Source organism: Panthera uncia (assembly GCF_023721935.1).
Source record: "Panthera uncia isolate 11264 chromosome B2 unlocalized genomic scaffold, Puncia_PCG_1.0 HiC_scaffold_24, whole genome shotgun sequence".
Classification (NCBI taxonomy): Eukaryota; Metazoa; Chordata; class Mammalia; order Carnivora; family Felidae; genus Panthera; species Panthera uncia.
The window spans coordinates 74,167,737-74,186,591 of NW_026057580.1; the positions used below are offsets into that span (position 1 = coordinate 74,167,737).

Below are 18,855 nucleotides of genomic sequence, written 5' to 3' on the forward strand. Positions count from 1 at the left end.
CATCAAAAACATAAAAGAGGGTAACATAGACAAGTTAATTTGAGCTGCTAGTGTCAGAAAAAGGGCTAGCATTTTTTATTTAAGCCTCAAGGTAACTGTAAAGCAAAAATGTAGAGCAGATACAAATAAATATGAGTTGCTAGCAAAAGAAAAGGCCCACATGTTTTATGTAAGCCTCAAGGAAACACTGAAGCAAAAATCTAGAGCAGACACAAAACATGGAAAAAAAGAAAAGCCACATATCACGACAAAACCCACCAATTAACAAGGGAGGCAGAAACAATGAAAAAGAAACAATACAGATGGGAAATAGCAAATGAACACTAGTAAGTTCTACATATTAATCCCCCTAAAAATAAATGGATACATTTACCAATCATAAAGCACACAGTGGTTGTATGGTTAAAGAAACAAGACCCAACTATATGTCACCCACTATATGTCACAGGAGACCTTTCAGCTCTAAAGACATACATAAGCTCAAAGTGAAGTGATGGCAGATGATTTTCCAAGCAAGTGAAAACCAAAAGACAATAGCTGCAGCCTACTATATATCAAACAAACTGAATTTCAAGTCAAAATCAGAAGTGGTAACAAAAGACAAGAAGGTCATTACGTAATGATAAAAGGATCAATACAGCAAGTAGATGTAAAAACCACAAGTATTTGTACTCCTAACATTCAAGCACTGAAGTCTATTGAGCAAATACCAACAGATCTTAAGGGAGAAACATATAGCAATCCATTAATAGTAGGGGACTTCATTACCTGACTGTCAGCAGTAGATACGTTATCCAGACAGAAAATCAACAAGGAAACATTGCAATGGAACAGTACCTTAGAAGAAATGGGCTTTAGAGACTTCTTTTAAAAAAGAATTTTTTTTTAAATTTTAATTTTATCTTATTTTTTGAGAGAGAGACAGAGAGCAAGTTGGGGAGGGGCAGAGAGAGAGAGAGAGTGAGGGAGACACAGAATCCGAAGCAGGCTCCAGGCTCTGAGCTAAGCACAGAGCCCGATACGGGGCTCAAACTCATGAACTGTGAGATCATGACCTGAGTCGAAGTCAGACGCTTAACCAACTGAGTCACCCAGGTGCCCGTAAGAGACATCTATAGGACATGCCCTCCAATATTTGCCAAGTACACACTCATCTCTTTATTCTGCAGGATAGATGATATGATGGGACATAAAACAAATCTCAAATTTCAGACTATCTTTCCTATTTATGGAACTGACAATAAGAAAGTGAGAAGATTCACAAATATTTGGAAACTGAACAAAATACTTCTCAATAACCAAAAAGTCAAAAGTAAATCAAAAGGAAAATAAAACATTATCTCAAAACAAATGAAATGGAAAGACAACATATCAAATCTTATGGGCTAGAGAAAAAAACTATTCTGGATAGAAGTTTAATAATCAAAAAATCAAAGAATTAGGAAGACATCAAATAAACTACCTAATTTTACAGCATAAGGAACTGGAGAAGGACAAGTTAAGTCCAAACTTATCAGAAGGAAGGAAATAATAGAGATGAAAGATCAGAGCAGAAATGAAATGAAGACCCAAACAACAACAAAACAACAAAAAGAAACAACAAAACTAAAATCTGGTTCTTTGAAAAGATCGACCAAATTGAAAAAATTTTAGCTAGACTAAGAACAAAACAGAGATAACTCAAATAAAATTAGAAACGGAAGAGGAGACATTGCAAATGATACTACAGCAATACATAGGAGCATAAGACGCTACTATGAACAATTGTATGCCAGCAAATTACATAACCTAGAAGATAGGATGCATTTCTAGAAACAGCCTTAGCAAGACTGAATCCAGAAGAAAGAGAAAAATAGACAAATGAGTAAATTGGGAGATTTATCAGTAATCAGCCCAACACAAACCCCCAGGAACTGATGGCTTTACAGGTGAATTCTACCAAACATTTAAAGAAACATCATTCCTCCACAAACTCTTCCATAATACCAAAGTGAAGGGCATGCTTCTAAACTCGTTCTGTGGGGCCATTGTTACCCTCATACCCAAACCAGATAAGAATACCACAAGAAGAGAAAACTATAGGCCTATATCCCTGATGCAAAAATTCTCAACAAAATAGCAAATTAAATTCAAGAACACCTGGACCAAATTAGATTTCTCTCTAGGATGCAAGTTTCCTTTAACACACACACTTCAATAAATGTAATATATCAATAAAATAAAAGATAATACCATAATTATGTCACTAGACACAGAAAAATGCAACTCATACAGCATCCTTCATGTTATAAAGCCTTAATAGATTGAGTATAGAAGGAATACACCTCAACATAGTATGGGCTATATATGACAAGCCACAGCTAATATTATATTCAATAGTGAAAAGTTGAAAGCTTTTTCTCTAAGATCAGGATCAAGACAAGAATGCCCACTCTCACCATTACTGTGGTACTAGAAGTCCTGGCTAGAACCATTAGGCAAGACAAAGAAAAGGCATCCAAATCAGAAAGGCAAAAGTAAAATGGTCACTATGTGCAACTGATATGATTTTATGTATAGAAAATCCTGAAGAGTTAATCATAAAACTGTTCAAATTAATCAGAGTAAAGTTTCAGGATACAAAATCTATATACAGAAATCAGTTTCATTATTTTACAGTAATAATGAAACATCTGAAAAAAATAAAAATATCTTGTTCAGAGTAGCATCAAAAATAAAAACATAAAATGTAGATAATTTAGCCAGCGAAGTGAAAGACCTATATGATGAAAAGCACAAGACTTTGCTGAAAGAAATCAAAGAAGGCACAAACAAATGGAAGTCACCTCATGATTGTGGATTGGAAAAATTAATATCATAAAATGCTCATACTGCCCAAAGCAATCAAGAGATTGAACTCAATACTCATTAAAATACCAAAATCATTCACAAAAAAACAAAAGCAACAATCCTAAAATGTATGGTTCAGTAGTTTAACTGTGATATGTGTAGCTTTTGTCCTATTCACGTTTATCCTACTTGTCTGTCAAGCTTTATGGATGTGTAAATTAATATTTTTCCTCAAATATGGGAAATTCTTGACCATACTTTCTTCAAAGATTTTTTTCTGTCCTTTCCTTCTGTATATGTTCCTCTGTTTGATATGTTCTACAGGTCTCTGAGGTTATGTTCAGTTTTCTTCATTCTTTGTGTTTCTGTTCTTTTTATTCTTTGTAATTCTCTTCACTACTGATCTGTCTTCATGTTCCATGATTCTTTCTTCTGTCGGATCAAACTTGTTGAGATCTAAGGACTCAATAAATGAACATTGTTTTATAGCTGTTATTTTATTTTTTTGCTAAGTCCAGCATCTGGGTCCATTCAGAGAGAGTTTTTACTAATTGCCCTTTATTCCCCTGAATATGTGTTACACTTTCTTGTTTTTTGACATATGGTACTTTTGTCAGAAACTGGATATTTTAGGTAATATACATTCTCTAGATTCCAATCTTGTCCTAGAAGTGGTTGTTCTGCCTTTTTTTTTTTCACTTTCTTTTTAGTGATTTACTAGAACTAATTATGGAGTCTATCCCCAACAGCATACACACTTTCATATCACTACTCAAATTTTTAAAATTTTTGTGTTATAGTTAAGACAAGGCCAATAGAGCTTAGTAGTCAGGCAATATTAGGTCAGAGGTTGTGCTTAAACTCAAAACTGGGTAATTTTCCCACTTTTCAGCCTTACAAGTTTGGCAAATAACTAAAATTTTTGAGAATCATAAGAATCAGGGGCCCCTGGGTGGCTGAGTTGCCTAAGTGTCCGACTTTGGCTCAGGTCACAATCTCACAGTCCGTGAGTTGGAGCCTGCGTTGGGCTCTGTGCTGACAGCTCAGAGCCTGGAGCCTGCTTTGGATTCTGTGTCTGCCTCTCTCTCTGCCCCTCCTCTGCTCGCACTCTGTCTCTCTCTCAAAAGTAAAATAAAAACATAAAAAAATTAAAAAAAAAAGAATCGTAAGGATCAGTTTGCTTTTCTCAAGTTTTTTATTTTAGTGAATCACAGTTATTCCTTTCTAGCAATTAACAACTTTGGTTTCAGGAATGTGTTATGTTTTAATTTAGGAAATACTGTGAGAAAAAGTTTGTTTTCATAATTACAGGGTCCATTTTCTGTCACATTAAAGACTTCTTTGTTTTTAATTTAAATTTTAGCTAGTTAACGTAAATTGCAATATTGGTTTCAGGAGTAGAATTCAGCGATTCATCCCCTTACATACAACACCCAGTGCTCATCATAACAAGTGCCCTCCTTAATACCCATCATTCATATATCCCATCTCCCACCCTTCTCCCTCCATCCATCTCAGTTTCTTCTCTATTGTTGAATCTCTATGGTTTAAACATTTTCTTAACAGTAATGATTACTCCAATAAAAGAGATTAAATCGTTTCTTTGGATCAAATTTTTATTTAATGAAAGGTGACAATAGGACAGATGAAACCATGAATTCCAAAGTTACTGAGAGTAGTTCTAAATAAGAAACACAATCTACTTTTCCCAAATAAGGGTGAGAGGATATGTATTAGGAAGGACTTGAGTCCAGTTCCAAATCAGATAGTGTGCATGCAGTAACATCAACAGATGTCAAAGTTTGGTGATTTATCTTAGTATAAATGAGGAAATGTTTGTTATTCAGGAAGCACTAACAACAGAAGAGAAGCAGCATCTAAGGTCAATAACCCAAGTATATATAGAGGGAGTTTGAATAAATCTTAGGTGTTTATCCAGAGACAGTTTGAATAAACCTTAGATGTTTATCGTTTAGGACCATTCTGTTCAGAAGACAAACTGGATAGAGTGTGGAACCCCTGAAAAAGAGGACACAAAACAGTACCTGAACAGCCAACCCCAGGACCTGTCATTCCCTCTGTGATACCACATCCCTATGTGGTATAAAGACCTCACCACTCACTCAACAGTGACAAAACTGAGGGGAATAATGGCAGGTAAACGGTGATTAGTAGTTACATGAGTATTACGTTTGTGTCAAGCAAATTGTAGAATTATGGAAAGTCCCTAATCCTTCAAAATAAATGTATTTACTTCTTGCAGATGTGGATTTCTTGTCTCAACTTCTCAATTGTTCACACAACTCATATTCTCAATTTTGTTTCATAAGAAACAACACAAAGACTTAAAGACACCAATAGTAGTGCTATTGAAGTAGAGGCAACTCAATCCATTGTACTCCAGACTATGGCCATTAGAGTATCATGAATGGGACAGCAAGCAAATACATCTTTATTTTCTGGTATCACTCGAAAGCAGAGATTTTGAACCATGCCCAGCAGCTCTGAGTAGCACTGACCTGCTTGAACCATTTACCGTCCATTATTTGTAGTAAATGCATCAGGGCTTCCCCCCAGTCATTTGGATGATCTGCTGGTTAGCATCAGCCTAATCCTTCCTTCTTAATGGGTTATTGATTCTGGGAGTTCTGCTAATGGGTGAATCCTTAAATCTCTTTGTGGAAATTTTAGTCTTTGTGTCTTTATCAGCAGCAACACAATTATTCTTCTCACTGGCATTTATATTAGAATTTAACACTTAATTTGAATGAACAAACTATTGGTGAGTAGTTTCATTCTTGATGGGGGTGAAAATCTTTTCACTTTTCCTTTCTAGGTTCTTTGACTGTTATGATAATTAAATTGACATAAGACAGATTAATAGGAGAAAAATGTAATGACATATGTATGGGAGACCCACAAGGCATGAAGAGTCAAAGACAGTATCACAAGTGAGGTTTATTTGCCATCCTGAGCTAAGGAGAAGCAGGTGAAAGGGTTGAGAAAGGGAATTCACAGGAAATGCAAAGAACACATGTTGGATAAACAGAAGTGTGTCCTGCCATGCGGTTGGGGTCTTTCAGAAATAAAAAGTTATATGTGGTAGTAACTCTCTTTGTGGTACAGGCCGGCATCTAAATTCTTTTAGGCAGTTAAGGAAAATGTAAAAAGCTTTTGTGAGTCTGGGGGGCCTTAATTGCTTTCAGCAAAATAAAAAATTCCACCCGCCAAATTGGTGTTTTTAGGGGTGACTTCCTCTGCCCTCCCCCCCTCACTTCTCTGAACTGTACTAGTTATGCTGTTTTAGGTGTTTGGTGATTATATCAAACAGTAGGCCAAGTTATCAGCTCTTATATATGGAACAAAAATATACTATAACTCTTTGCTCTGATTTTCAATAAATTGAGCCAATACATGTTTCCAAGTACTTATTTAGATATTTAAGCACATATATGAAAGAAAGGTACAACTCACCATGATAGTAGTAAAAATATACTAGGATCTAATATGAGTAGAGTATGATGGTAGAATTATATTTACTTCATGAAAAGATCAAGATGTTACAAGCTCATTGTTATTGTTTTGATCCCAAGACGTGGAATTGACTACTCTTAGGGAGCCACTGCTTCTTTATAATGGAAGTTAACATTAGAGCCCAATGGATATGGATGTGTAAATTAGGTTGCTTCTTTGAACACAGGATGGCAAAGAAGAGACACCTTAAATAACTCTAGTGACAGAATAACTTACCTCCTCTCTCTTCCTCCACCCTTCCCTCTCTGGTCCCCCACTTCCTTCCCTGGATGTGAATTCTTATTGATGCTTACAACTAATTTGCAGCTTTCATGAATCTCCTTTGTAGAATTCCCCTGGAAAGCCATCTGGCCCTGGACTCTTGTGTTTTGTGGAGTTTTGATTACTAATTCTATTTCTTTACTGGTTATGGGTCTTTTCAAATTTTCTATGTCTTCCTGTTTCAGTTTTGGTAGTTAATATGTTTTTAGTAATTTGTCCATTTCTTCCAGATTGCCAATTTTATTGGCGTATAATTGCTCATAATATTCTCTTATTTGTATTTTTGCTGTGTTGATTGTGATCCCTCCTCTTTCATTCTTGATTTTATTTATTTGGGTCCTTTTCTTTTTCTTTTTGATCAAACTGGCTAGGGGATTTATCAATTTTGTTAATTCTTTCAAAGAACCAGCTTCGGGTTTCATTGATCTGTTCTCATGTTTTTGTTTTTTGTTTGTTTTTGTTTTTTGTTTCTTTTGTTGTTTTTGTTTTTGTTTTGGTTTTGGCTTCAATAGCATTGATTTCTGCTCTAATCTTTATTATTTCCTGTCTTCTGCTGGTTTGGAGTTTTATTTGCTGTTCTCTTTCCAGTTCTTTAAGGTGTAATGTTAGATTTTGTATCTGAGACCTTTCTTCCTTTTTAGGAAGGCTGGAATGCTACATACTTCCCTGTTAACACTGCCTTTGCTTCATCCCAGAGGTTTTGGGTTGTGGTGTTATCATTTACGTTGGTTTCCATATACTTTTTAATTTCCTCTTTAATTTCTTGGTTAACCCATTCATTCTTTAGTAGGATGTCCTTTAGTCTCCAAGTATTTGTTATCTTTCCTTATTTTTTCTTGTGGTTGATTTCAAGTTTCATAGCATTGTGGTCTGAAAACATGCATGTAGTATCTCAATCTTTTTGTACTTGTTGAAGGTGATGAATCTCCTTTGTAAAGAGAGGCTGTCATTCCTAGTTTTTCTAGTAATAGTGTGACTGCAAAAATATTTTTTTAAGTTACCTTCTTCCCTGTTTCTTAAAATGAGCCTTGGCCCAGGCTTCCTGGAATTGCTTTGAAAATTGTGTGATTCTGAAGGTCTTATTTTTTCAACTCTTCCTATGACTAACTATTTTGTGGAAATGGAAATAAAGGACACTTCAGAATCATCTGGAAGAACCCCCAAGTCAAATAAAACCTCAGAGTTCATAGTATCAAAATAGATTTTTTCATAAGGCTACCTACAGATAATAATGAAAGGCAAAGTATACCCATCAATGATGACTCACAAAGTTTGGTTTGCACTTTCAGCATATGACCCATAATTTGAATGTTTTCTTCCATAGTTACTTTGTGCCATTGTCCATTGTTCATTATGGACAATTTAATTGCTCACATGCAATTTCTCAGGCATTCTGGAATATATTCATGTCTATTAGTTCATGCCTGTTCCACCCCAATTACTCTAAGCAAGTCGCAAGTTAGGAAATAAAGCAAAGTTCAAATTAAAAGTTACCAAAAACCTTATGAATACATAACTCCCACCCAGAAAGTATACAAATAAAACTTGTACAAGCCTGCTAGAAGCTAAAATATTGTACTACAGTTCCAGAGGGATAAAAACTCAGCTGCTGAAGGAGTAGTGGGAGACAAATGTTTCTGAAGCCCATTCAAGTCCACTTTGTATATTCAATCTCTCTCTCTTCCGATATCTTTCTATGATTATATCTATCTATCTATCTATCTATCTATCTATCTAGTGTATATATAATTTCTGCTTTAGAGATATCTATCTATATGTGATTCTATCTATCTATCTATCTATCTAATCTATCTATGATTTCTGATTAAGAGCATTTTTTTTTGCAATTACATAATTATTTTTTCACTATTTCCCCTGTACCTACATAAATGGAGCACACACACATAAAACTAAGACCTAGCCCATAAACACCTGGCTCCTGGGCATCAGACCAAACTCTACAGGTCTGGAATCTAGGATAGTAGCTTCCAGAGCCAGTAAGTTGTCAGTGTTTGTGAAGAAAACAAGAGATAAGCTTCTTCTCTCAGCATATATATATATAGCCACCAACTGAAAATATGGAAAGGAAGACTGCATAAAATTTTACTGCATTTCTTCCAAATAATTTTGTCTGTTTTTTGTAGGTAACTGAAATATGGAAGATGCAGACTCATTTTTATTCAAATTTAAAGGATATCATTTTGGTCGTGAAGAACTTGATATTGGATTTATAGAAAATTTAGATGATTTTGTAATCAGAGAAAGTGATGTCTTCATTATTACATACCCCAAATCTGGTGAGTTCTGTATTCTAATAGATAATCAAATAAATGAAATGATACTTTTATAATATTGGAATTCTGTCTTTTTACTAGTAGTATATACAGAGATAAACACTTGATGCATTAGATATTATAGTGTGAACTGAATTGAATATTCTATGAATTGAGATCTTTTACAACATAGCTGTAAGTTATTTTTTATTTGTACAAGAAAATGGAGAAAATATTGAAGTAGATAGATTGAAGACACCCTATCAAACACTAAATTGCTGAAGTGGCTGGGAAAGGACTCAGGAATATGTACCATTTAGGCAGCTACTTCAGACATATAGTTGAGCTGCATTTAATAGCCAAGTGCATGAGAAGGAAAATTAACTTATACTAATTACCATAGTGTGTAATAATCCCAAAGTATATGGGTCTTATTTTGTTATAGCACTCATATCAGGCTAATATATATGTGTGTGTATATATGCATATATACCTATTTATGTGTGTAAAACTTTCACAGCTATTCAAATTCTTTGCCAATGTTTTAAATGGATTTTTGTTATTTTTGTTATTTTCTTGTATGAGTTCTTGATATATTTTGGATATTGACCCTTTATTTGATAAACGATTTACAAATATTTCCCCTTTTAATAGGTTGCCTTTACATTTTGTTGATAGTTTGCTGTACAGAAGCTTGTTAGTTTGATATTCTCCCACTTGCCTACTTTTGTTTTTGTTGCATTTGTTTTTGGTGTCATATCCCCACTCCCATAACAAAACCATTGCTAAGACCAATGTCTTATACCTCTGCTTTCTTCTAAGAGTTTTATGCTTCCAGGTATTACATTCATATCTTTAAACTGTTCTGAGTTAACTTTTGTGTATGGTGTAAGAGAGTGGTCCAGTTTCATTCTTTTGCATGTGGCTCTCCAGTTTTCCCAACACCATTTATTGAAGAGTCTATCCTATCCCCATAATATATTCTCATCTCCTTTGCCATAAATTAATTGACCATACAGATGTTGGTTAACATCTGTAATCTCTATTTTGTTCCATTGGTCAACCTGTCTTTTTTTCCTTTAATACCAGTATCCTAGTGTTTTGGTTAGTATAACTTGGTAATATTATTTGAAACTAAGAAGTCTGATGCCTCAGGCTTTGTTCTATTTTCTCAAAATTTCTTTAGCTATTTGGGGTCTTGTATGCTTACAAACAAATTTTAGGACTGTTTGTTCTATTTCTGTGACAAATGACATTGTAACATTGATAGGGATTGCACTGAATCTGTAGATCGCTTTGTGTAGTATGGACAATTTAACAATGTTGTTTCTTCTTATCCATGAGCATGGAATATTTTTTCATTTATTTGTGATTTCTAACATTTCTTCAAGTAGTGTCTTCTAGTTTTCAATGTACAAGTCTTTTACCTCCTTGGATAAATTTATTCCTACATATTTTTTTCTTTTTGATGCTATCATAAATGAGATGTTTCTTAATTTCTCTGATAGTTTGTTGTTAGTATATAGAAAGGCAACTTACAGGGCTCCTGGGCAGCATCCAACTCTTGATTTTGGCCTAGGTCATTATCTCACCGTTTGTGGGTTCCAGCCCTGCATTGGGCTGTGTGCTGAAAGTGCAGAGCCTGCTTGGGATTTTCTCTCCCTCTCTCTCTGCCCCTCCCCCACTCACACATGTGCATGCGCTCTCTCTCTTTAAAAAAATGGAAATAAACTTAACAAATTTAAAGGAAAAGAAATGCTACTTATATTTGCATTCTTATTTCATATCCTGCAATTTAACAACTTAATTGAATTTTTATTAGTTCTAACAGTGTTTTTGGTAGACTCTTTAGGTCTTCCTGTATATAATATCATGATCATCTGCAAATAGAGAGTTTTATTCTTCCTTTCTGTCTTGGATCCCTTTTATTTCTTTTCCTAGCCTAATTGCTGTTGCTATGATTTCCAATAAAATGAGTGAGAATGGGCATTCTAATCCTGGTTGTGATCTTAGATGAAGAGCTTTCGGTTGTTTATCATTGGGTATGATCCTGTGAACTTGTCATAATGGCACTTTGTAAGCTGAGGTATGTTTCTTCCATACCCGTTTTGTTGAGACTTTATATCATGAATGGATGTTCACTTTTGTCAAATGCTTTTTCTGCACTTATTGCAATGACAATAAGGTTTTGATGCTTCATTTTGTTAATGTGGCACATCACACCGATTTGTGGATGTTGAACCATCCTTGTATCCCTGGAATAAATAGTACTTGATAACTTTGTATTTTAGTGTATTTTTTTAGCTTCAATTTTTTTAAAAACTAGTTTTATTTAAATTCTAGTTGGTTAACATATAGTATAATATTAGTTTCAGGATTTAGTGATTCATCACTTAGACATAACAACTAGTGCTCATCACAAGTGCCCTCCCTAGTAACATCACCCATTGAACCCATCCCCTACCCACCTCCCTCCATCAATCCTGTTTGTTCTCTATAGTTAAGAGTCTCTTATTATTTGATTCCTTTTTTTTCCCTTCTCGTATATTCATCTGTTTTGCTTCCTATATTCTACATATGAGTGAAATCATATGGTATTTGTGTTTCTTTCTCTCACTGACTTATTTTGCTTAGCATAATGCACTCTAGCTCCATTCACATCATTGCAAATGGCAAGATTTCCTTCTTTTTGATGGCTGAGTAATAATCCATTGTGTGTGTGGGGAGAGGGTATATATACACACACATATATATGTATATATATATGTATGTATGTGTGTGTGTATATATATATATATATACACACACACACACACATTCATACACCACATCTTCTTTATTTATTCAGAGGTTAATGGATACTTGAACTCTTTATGTAATTTTGCTATTGTTTGTAATGCTGCTATAAACATTGGGATGTGTGTACACCTTCGATTCTGTATTTTTGTATGCTAGTAGTACAATTGTTGGAACTTAGAGTAGTGCTATTTTTAACTTTCTGAGGAGCCTTCATACTGTTTTCCAGAGTGGCTTCCCCAGTTTGTATTCCCACCAAGGATATAAGAGAGTCCTCATTTTTCTGTATTCTCACCAACATCTGTGTTTCCTGTGTTGTGCATTTTAGCCATTCTGACAGGTATGATGTGATATTTCATTGTGGTTTTGATTTTTATTATCCTGATGGTGAGTGATGTTGAGCATCTTTTCATGTGTTTCTTAGCCATCTGGATGTCTTCTTTGGGAAAATGTCTATTCATGTCTTCTGCCGATTTCTTAACTGGATTATTTGTTTTTTGGGTGTTGAGTTTGGAAAATTCTTTATAAACTTTGGATACTAACCCTTTATCCTATGTCATTTACACATATCTTCTCCTATTCCAAAGGTTGCCTTTTACTTTTGTTGATTGTTTCCTCCACTGTGCAGAAATTTTATCTTGATGAAGTCCCAATAGTTGAATTTTGATTTTGTTTCCCTTGACTCTCAGAGACATATCTAGTAAATAGTTGCTGCAGCTGTGTCAAAGATATTGCTGATTGTGTTCTTCTCTAGGATTTTTTTTTTTTGTTTTGTTCTCAGATTTAGGTCCTTTGTCCATTTCAAGCTTATTTTTGTGTATGGTGTATGAAAGAGGTACAATTTCATTCTTCTCTTTGTTGATTTCCAGTTTTCTGAATACCAATTGTTGAATAGACTGTCTTTTCTTCCCCAGTGGGTATTCTTTCCTGCTTTGTTGAAGATTAGTTGACAATAAACTTGTGAGTCCATTTCTGGGTTTTCTATTCCATTCCATTGATATGTGTATCTGTTTTTGTGCCAATATGATACTTTTGTGCTCACTACAGCTTTGTAATACCACTTGAAGACTGGAATAATAATGCCTCCAACTCTGTTTTCTTTTTCATTACTGCTTCAGCTATTCAGGGACTTTTGTCATTCCATTCAAATTTTTGGTTCATTTGTTGTACCTCTGTGGAAACTGCTCATGGTATTTTGATAAGGATTGCATTTATGTATAGATTGCTTTGGGTAGTATAGATATTTCATCAATTTTTGTTCTTCCAGTCCATGAGCATAGAATGCTTAGATATTTCTTCCTATCATCTTCAATTTCTTTCATAAGTGTTCTATATTTTTAGATCCTTTACCTCTTTGATTAGGTTTATTTCTTGGTATCTTATAGGTCTTGGTGCCATTGTAAAGGGATAAATCCTTGGTTTCTCTTTCTGCTGCTTCATTATTGGGATATAGAGATGCAATCGATATCTGTACATGGATTTTATATCCTGTGACTTTGCAGAATTCATGTATCAGCTCTAGCAGTTGTTTGCTGGAGTCTTTTGAGTTTTCCTTATAGAGAATCATGTCGTGTGCAAATAATAAAAGTTCGACTTCTTCCTTGCCAAATAAGATATATTTTATTTCTTTCTATTGTCATTGCTGAGGCTAGGACTTCTAGTATTATGTTAAAAAACAATGGTGAGTGTGGATCTCTTTCTTGTTCCTGACCTTACAGGAAAAACTCTCAGTTTTTCACCATTGAGGATTATATTAGCTTTGGGTCTTTCATATATGCCTTTATAATGTTGAGCTATGTTCCCTCTATCCCTACTTTGTTGAGGGGTTTTATCATGAAGGATGTTGTACTTGATCAGATGCTTTTTTCTGGATCTATTGTGGGGATCATATGATTCTTGTCTTTCTTTTAGTAATGTAATATATCACATTGATTGATTTGCAAATATTGAACCACCTTTGCAGCCCTGGTTAAATCCCACTTGATTGTGGTGAGTGGTTCTTCTAATGTCCTGTTGGCTTCAATTTGCTAGTATCTTGTAGAGAATTTTTGCAACCATGATCATTAGGGATATTGGCCTGTAATTCTCTTTTTTAGTGGGGTCTTTATCTGGTTTTGTACATGTGCTGCTGAAGTGAGCACTGTCTGGTTTTGGAATCAAGGTAAATCTGGCCTCATAGAATGAGTTTGGAAGTTTTCCATCCATTTTTATTTTGGGGCACAGTTTAATAAGAACAAGTATTGACTGCTTGGAGAGGCTTCTGGGAAGATGGCGGCATAGGAGGACGCTGGGCTCACGCGTCCTGCGGATCACTTGGATTCCACCCACACCTGCCTAAATAACCCAGAAAATCACCAGAGACTAGCAGAATGGATTCTCCAGAGCCAAACATAGACAAGAGGCCCATGGAAGAGGGTAGGAAGAGTGGAGAGGTGGTGCATGCTACACGGACTGGCGGGAGGGAGCCAGGGCGGAGGGGCAGCCCACCGGCAAAGCAGAGCCTCCAAGTCTAGCTTGCAAAAGCGGAGGGGCCAGACGGAGTGTGTTCGGACAGCAAGCGGGACTTAACATCTGGAAGGTTATAAGTTAAAAGATCTGCTTGGAGAGCGGGAGAGCTGTGGACAACGGAGGGAGAGTTGTTGAGCCCCAGACGACAGAGTGCAGCTTGGCGGGGAACAAAGGCGCTCACTAGCACCATCTCCCTCGCCCATCCCCCAGCCAAAATCCCAAAGGGAACCAGTTCCCCTCATGAAACTTGCTTGCACCACGCAAACACCCAATGCTGTGCTTCTGCAGATCCATCCCTCCAGCAGGTCTGACTCACTCCCAGTGCTGCAGGGCCCCTCCCAAAGCGGATCTCCAAAGGATAAGCGAGCTGAGCCTACCCCTCCCGCCCCTGTGCACCTTGCCGATCTACCCCAGCTAATACGCCAGATCCCCAGCACCACAAGCCTGGCAGTGTGCAAGTAGCCCAGATGAGTCATGCCACCCCACAGTGAATTCCGCCCTTAGGAGAGGGGAAGAGAAGGTGCACACCAGTCTGACTGTAGACCCAGCAGTGGGCTGGGGGCAGACATCAGGTCTGACTGCGGCCCATCCACCAACACAAGTTATTCAAGACAGCACAGGGGAAGTGCCCTGCAGGTCCTCACCACTCCAGGAACTATCCAAAATGACGAAACGGAAGAATTCCCCTCAAAAGAATCTCCAGGAAATAACGACAGCTAACGAACTGATCAAAAACGATTTAAACAATATAACAGAAAGTGAATTTAGAATAATAGTCATAAAATTAATCGCTGGGCTTGAAAACAGTATAGAAGACAGCAGAGAATCTCTTGCTACAGAGATCAAGGGACTAAGGAACAGCCAGGAGGAGCTAAAAAATGCTATTAATGAGCTGCAAAATAAAATAGAGATGACCACAGCTCAGATTGAAGAGGCAGAGGAGAGAATAGGTGAACTAGAAGATAAAATTATGGAAAAAGAAGAAGCTGAGAAACAGAGAGATAAAAAAATCCAGCGGTATGAGGGGAAAATTAGAGAACTAAGTGATGCACTAAAGAGAAATAATATACACATAATTGGTATTCCAGAGGAGGAAGAGAGAGGGAAAGGTGCTGAAGGTACACTTGAAGAAATAATAGCTGAGAACTTCCCTGATCTGGGGAAGGAAAAAGGCATTGAAATCCAAGAGGCACAGAGAACACCCTTCAGACATAACTTGAATCGATCTGCACAACATATCATAGTGAAACGGGCAAAATACAAGGATAAAGAGAAAATTCGGAAAGCAGCTAGGGATAAACGTGCTCTCTATATAAAAGGAGACCTATAAGACTCGTGACAGATCTCTCTACTGAAACTTGGCAGGCCGGAAAGGAATGGCAGGAAATCTTCAATGTGATGAACAGAAAAAATATGCACCCGAGAATCCTCTATCCAGCAAATCTGTCATTTAGAATAGAAGGAGAGATAAAGGTCTTCCCAAACAAACAAAAACTGAAGGAATTCATCACCACTAAACCAGCCCTACAAGAGATCCTAAGGGGGATACTGTGAGACAAAGTACCAGAGACATCACTACAAGCATAAAACATACAGACATCACAATGACTCTAAACCCATACCTCTCTATAATAACACTGAATGTAAATGGGTTAAATGCACCAACCAAAAGACATAGGGTATCAGAATGGATAAAAAAACAAGACCCATCTATTTGCTGTCTACAAGAGACTCATTTTAGACCTGAGGACACTTTCAGATTGAGAGTGAGGGGATGGAGAACTATTTATCATGCTACTGGAAGCCAAAAGAGAGCTGGAGTAGCCATACTTATATCAGACAAACTAGACTTTAAATTAAAGGCTGTAACAAGAGATAAAGAAGGGCATTATATAATAATTACAGGGTCTATCCATCAAGATAGTTATAAACTAACTATCTTGACAGATATATTTAGAACTCTGCATCCCAAAGCAACAGAATATACTTTCTTCTCGAGTGCACATGGAACATTCTCCAACATAGATCACATACTGGGTCACAAAACAGCCTTTCATAAGTATACAAGAATTGAGATCATACCATGCATACTTTCAGACCACAATGCGATGAAGCTTGAAATCAGCCACAGGAAAAAGTCTGGAAAACCTCGAAAAGCATGGAGGTTAAAGAACACCCTACTAACGAATGAGTGGGTCAACCAGGCAATTAGAGAAGAAATTAAAAAATATATGGAAACAAACGAAAATGAAAATACAACAATCCAAATGCTTTGGGATGCAGCGAAGGCAGTCCTGAGAGGAAAATACATTGCAATCGAGGCCTATCTCAAGAAACAAGAAAAATCCCAAATACAAAATCTAACAGCACACCTAAAGGCAATAGAAGCAGAACAGCAAAGGCAGCCTAAACCCAGCAGAAGAAGAGAAATAATAAAGATCAGAGCAGAAATAAACAATATAGAATCTAAAAAAACTGTAGAGCAGATCAATGAAACCAAGAGTTTGTTTTTTGAAAAAATTAACAAAATTGACAAACCTCTAGCCAGGCTTCTCAAAAAGAAAAGGGAGATGACCCAAATAGATAAAATCATGAATGAAAATGGAATTATTACAATCCCTCAGAGATACAAACAATTATCAGGGAATACTATGAAAAATTATATGCCAACAAATTGGACAACCTGGAAGAAATGGACAAATTCCTAAACACCCACACGCTTCCAAAACTCAATCAGGAGGAAATAGAAAGCTTGAACAGACCCATAACCAACGAAGAAATTGAATCAGTTTTCAAAAATCTCCCCACAAATAAGAGTCCAGGACCAGATGGCTTCCCAGGGGAGTTCTACCAGACGTTTAAAGCAGAGGTAATACCTATTCTTCTCAAGCTATTCCAAGAAATAGAAAGGGAAGGAAAACTTCCAGACTCATTCTATGAAGCCAGTATTACTTTGATTCCTAAACCAAACAGAGACCCAGTAAAAAAAGAGAACTACAGGCCAATATCCCTGATGAATATGGATGCAAAAATTCTCAATAAGATACTAGCAAATCGAATTCAACAGCGTATAAAAAGAATTATTCACCATGACCAAGTGGGATTCATTCCTGGGATGCAGAGCTGGTTCAACATTCGCAAATCAATCAACGTGATACATCACATTAATAAAAGAAAAGATAAGAACCATATGATCCTGTCAATCGATGCAGAAAAAACATTTGACAAAATCCAGCATCCTTTCTAAATAAAAACCCTTGAGAAAGTCGGGATAGAAGGAACATACTTAAACATCATAAAAGCCATTTATGAAAAGCCCACAGCTAATATCATCCTCAATGGGGAAAAACTGAGAACTTTTTCCCTGAGATCAGGAACACGACAGGGATGCCCACTCTCACCGCTGTTGTTTAACATACTGTTGGAAGTGCTAGCATCAGCAATCAGACAACAAAAGGAAATCAAAGGCATCCAAATTGGCAAAGATGAAGTCAAGCTTTCGCTTTTTGCAGATGACATGATATTATACATGGAAAATCCGATAGATTCCACCAAAATCTGCTAGAACTGATACATGAATTCAGCAAAGTTGCAGGATACAAAATCAATGTACAAAAATCAGTTGCATTCTTATACACTAATAATGAAGCAACAGAAAGACAAATAAAGAAACTGATCCCATTCACAATTGCACCAAGAAGCATAAAATACTTAGGAATAACTCTAACCAAAGATGTACAAGATCTGTATGCTGAAAACTATAGAAAGCTTATGATGGAAATTGAAGAAGATATAAAGAAATGGAAAAACATTCCATGCTCATGGGTTGGAAGAATAAATATTGTTAAAATGCCAATACTACCCAAAGCTATCTACACATTCAATGCAATCCCAATCAAAATTGCACCAGCATTCTTCTTGAAGCTAGAACAAGCAATCCTAAAATTCATATGGAACCACAAAAGGCCCAGAATAGCCAAAGTAATTTTGAAGAAGAAGACCAAACCAGGAGGCATCACAATCCCAGACTTTAGCCTCTACTACAAAGCTGTAATCATCAAGAGAGCATGGTATTGGCACAAAAACAGACACATAGACCAATGGAATAGAATAGAAACCCCAAAACTAGACCCACAAAAGTATGGCCAACTCATCTTTGACAAAGCAGGAAAGAATATCCAATGGAAAAAAGACAGTCTCTTTAACAAATGGTGCTGGGAGAACTGGACAGCAACATGCAGAAGGTTGAAACTAGACCACTTTCTCACACCATTCCCAAAAATAAACTCAAAATGGATAAAGGACCTGAATGTGAGACAGGAAACCATCAAAACCCTAGAGGAGAAAGCAGGAAAAGACCTCTCTGACCTCAGCCGTAGCAATCTCTTACTCGACACATCCCCAAAGGCAAGGGAATTAAAAGCAAAAATGAACTACTAGGACCTTATGAAGATAAAAAGCTTCTGCACAGGAAAGGAAACAACCAACAAAACTAAAAGGCAACCAACGGAATGGGAAAAGATATTTGCAAATGACATATTGGACAAAGGGCTAGTATCCAAAATCTATAAAGAGCTCACCAAACTCCACACCCGAAACACAAATAACACAGTGAAGAAATGGGCAGAAAACATGAATAGACACTTCTCTAAAG

General features: G+C 36.4%; 1 protein-coding gene across 1 annotated transcript in view; it reads left to right on the forward strand.

Moving 5' to 3' along the window:
* The first annotated feature begins 8,676 nt into the window (after positions 1-8,676).
* LOC125939131 (amine sulfotransferase-like) overlaps positions 8,677-18,855 on the forward strand; it is a 38,002-nt gene continuing 27,823 nt past the window's right edge. Inside the window, exon 1 of the mRNA XM_049654656.1 lies at positions 8,677-8,953. Coding sequence (XP_049510613.1) covers positions 8,780-8,953 — 174 coding nt within the window. The 5' untranslated portion in view covers positions 8,677-8,779. The remainder of the gene's footprint in view (positions 8,954-18,855) is intronic.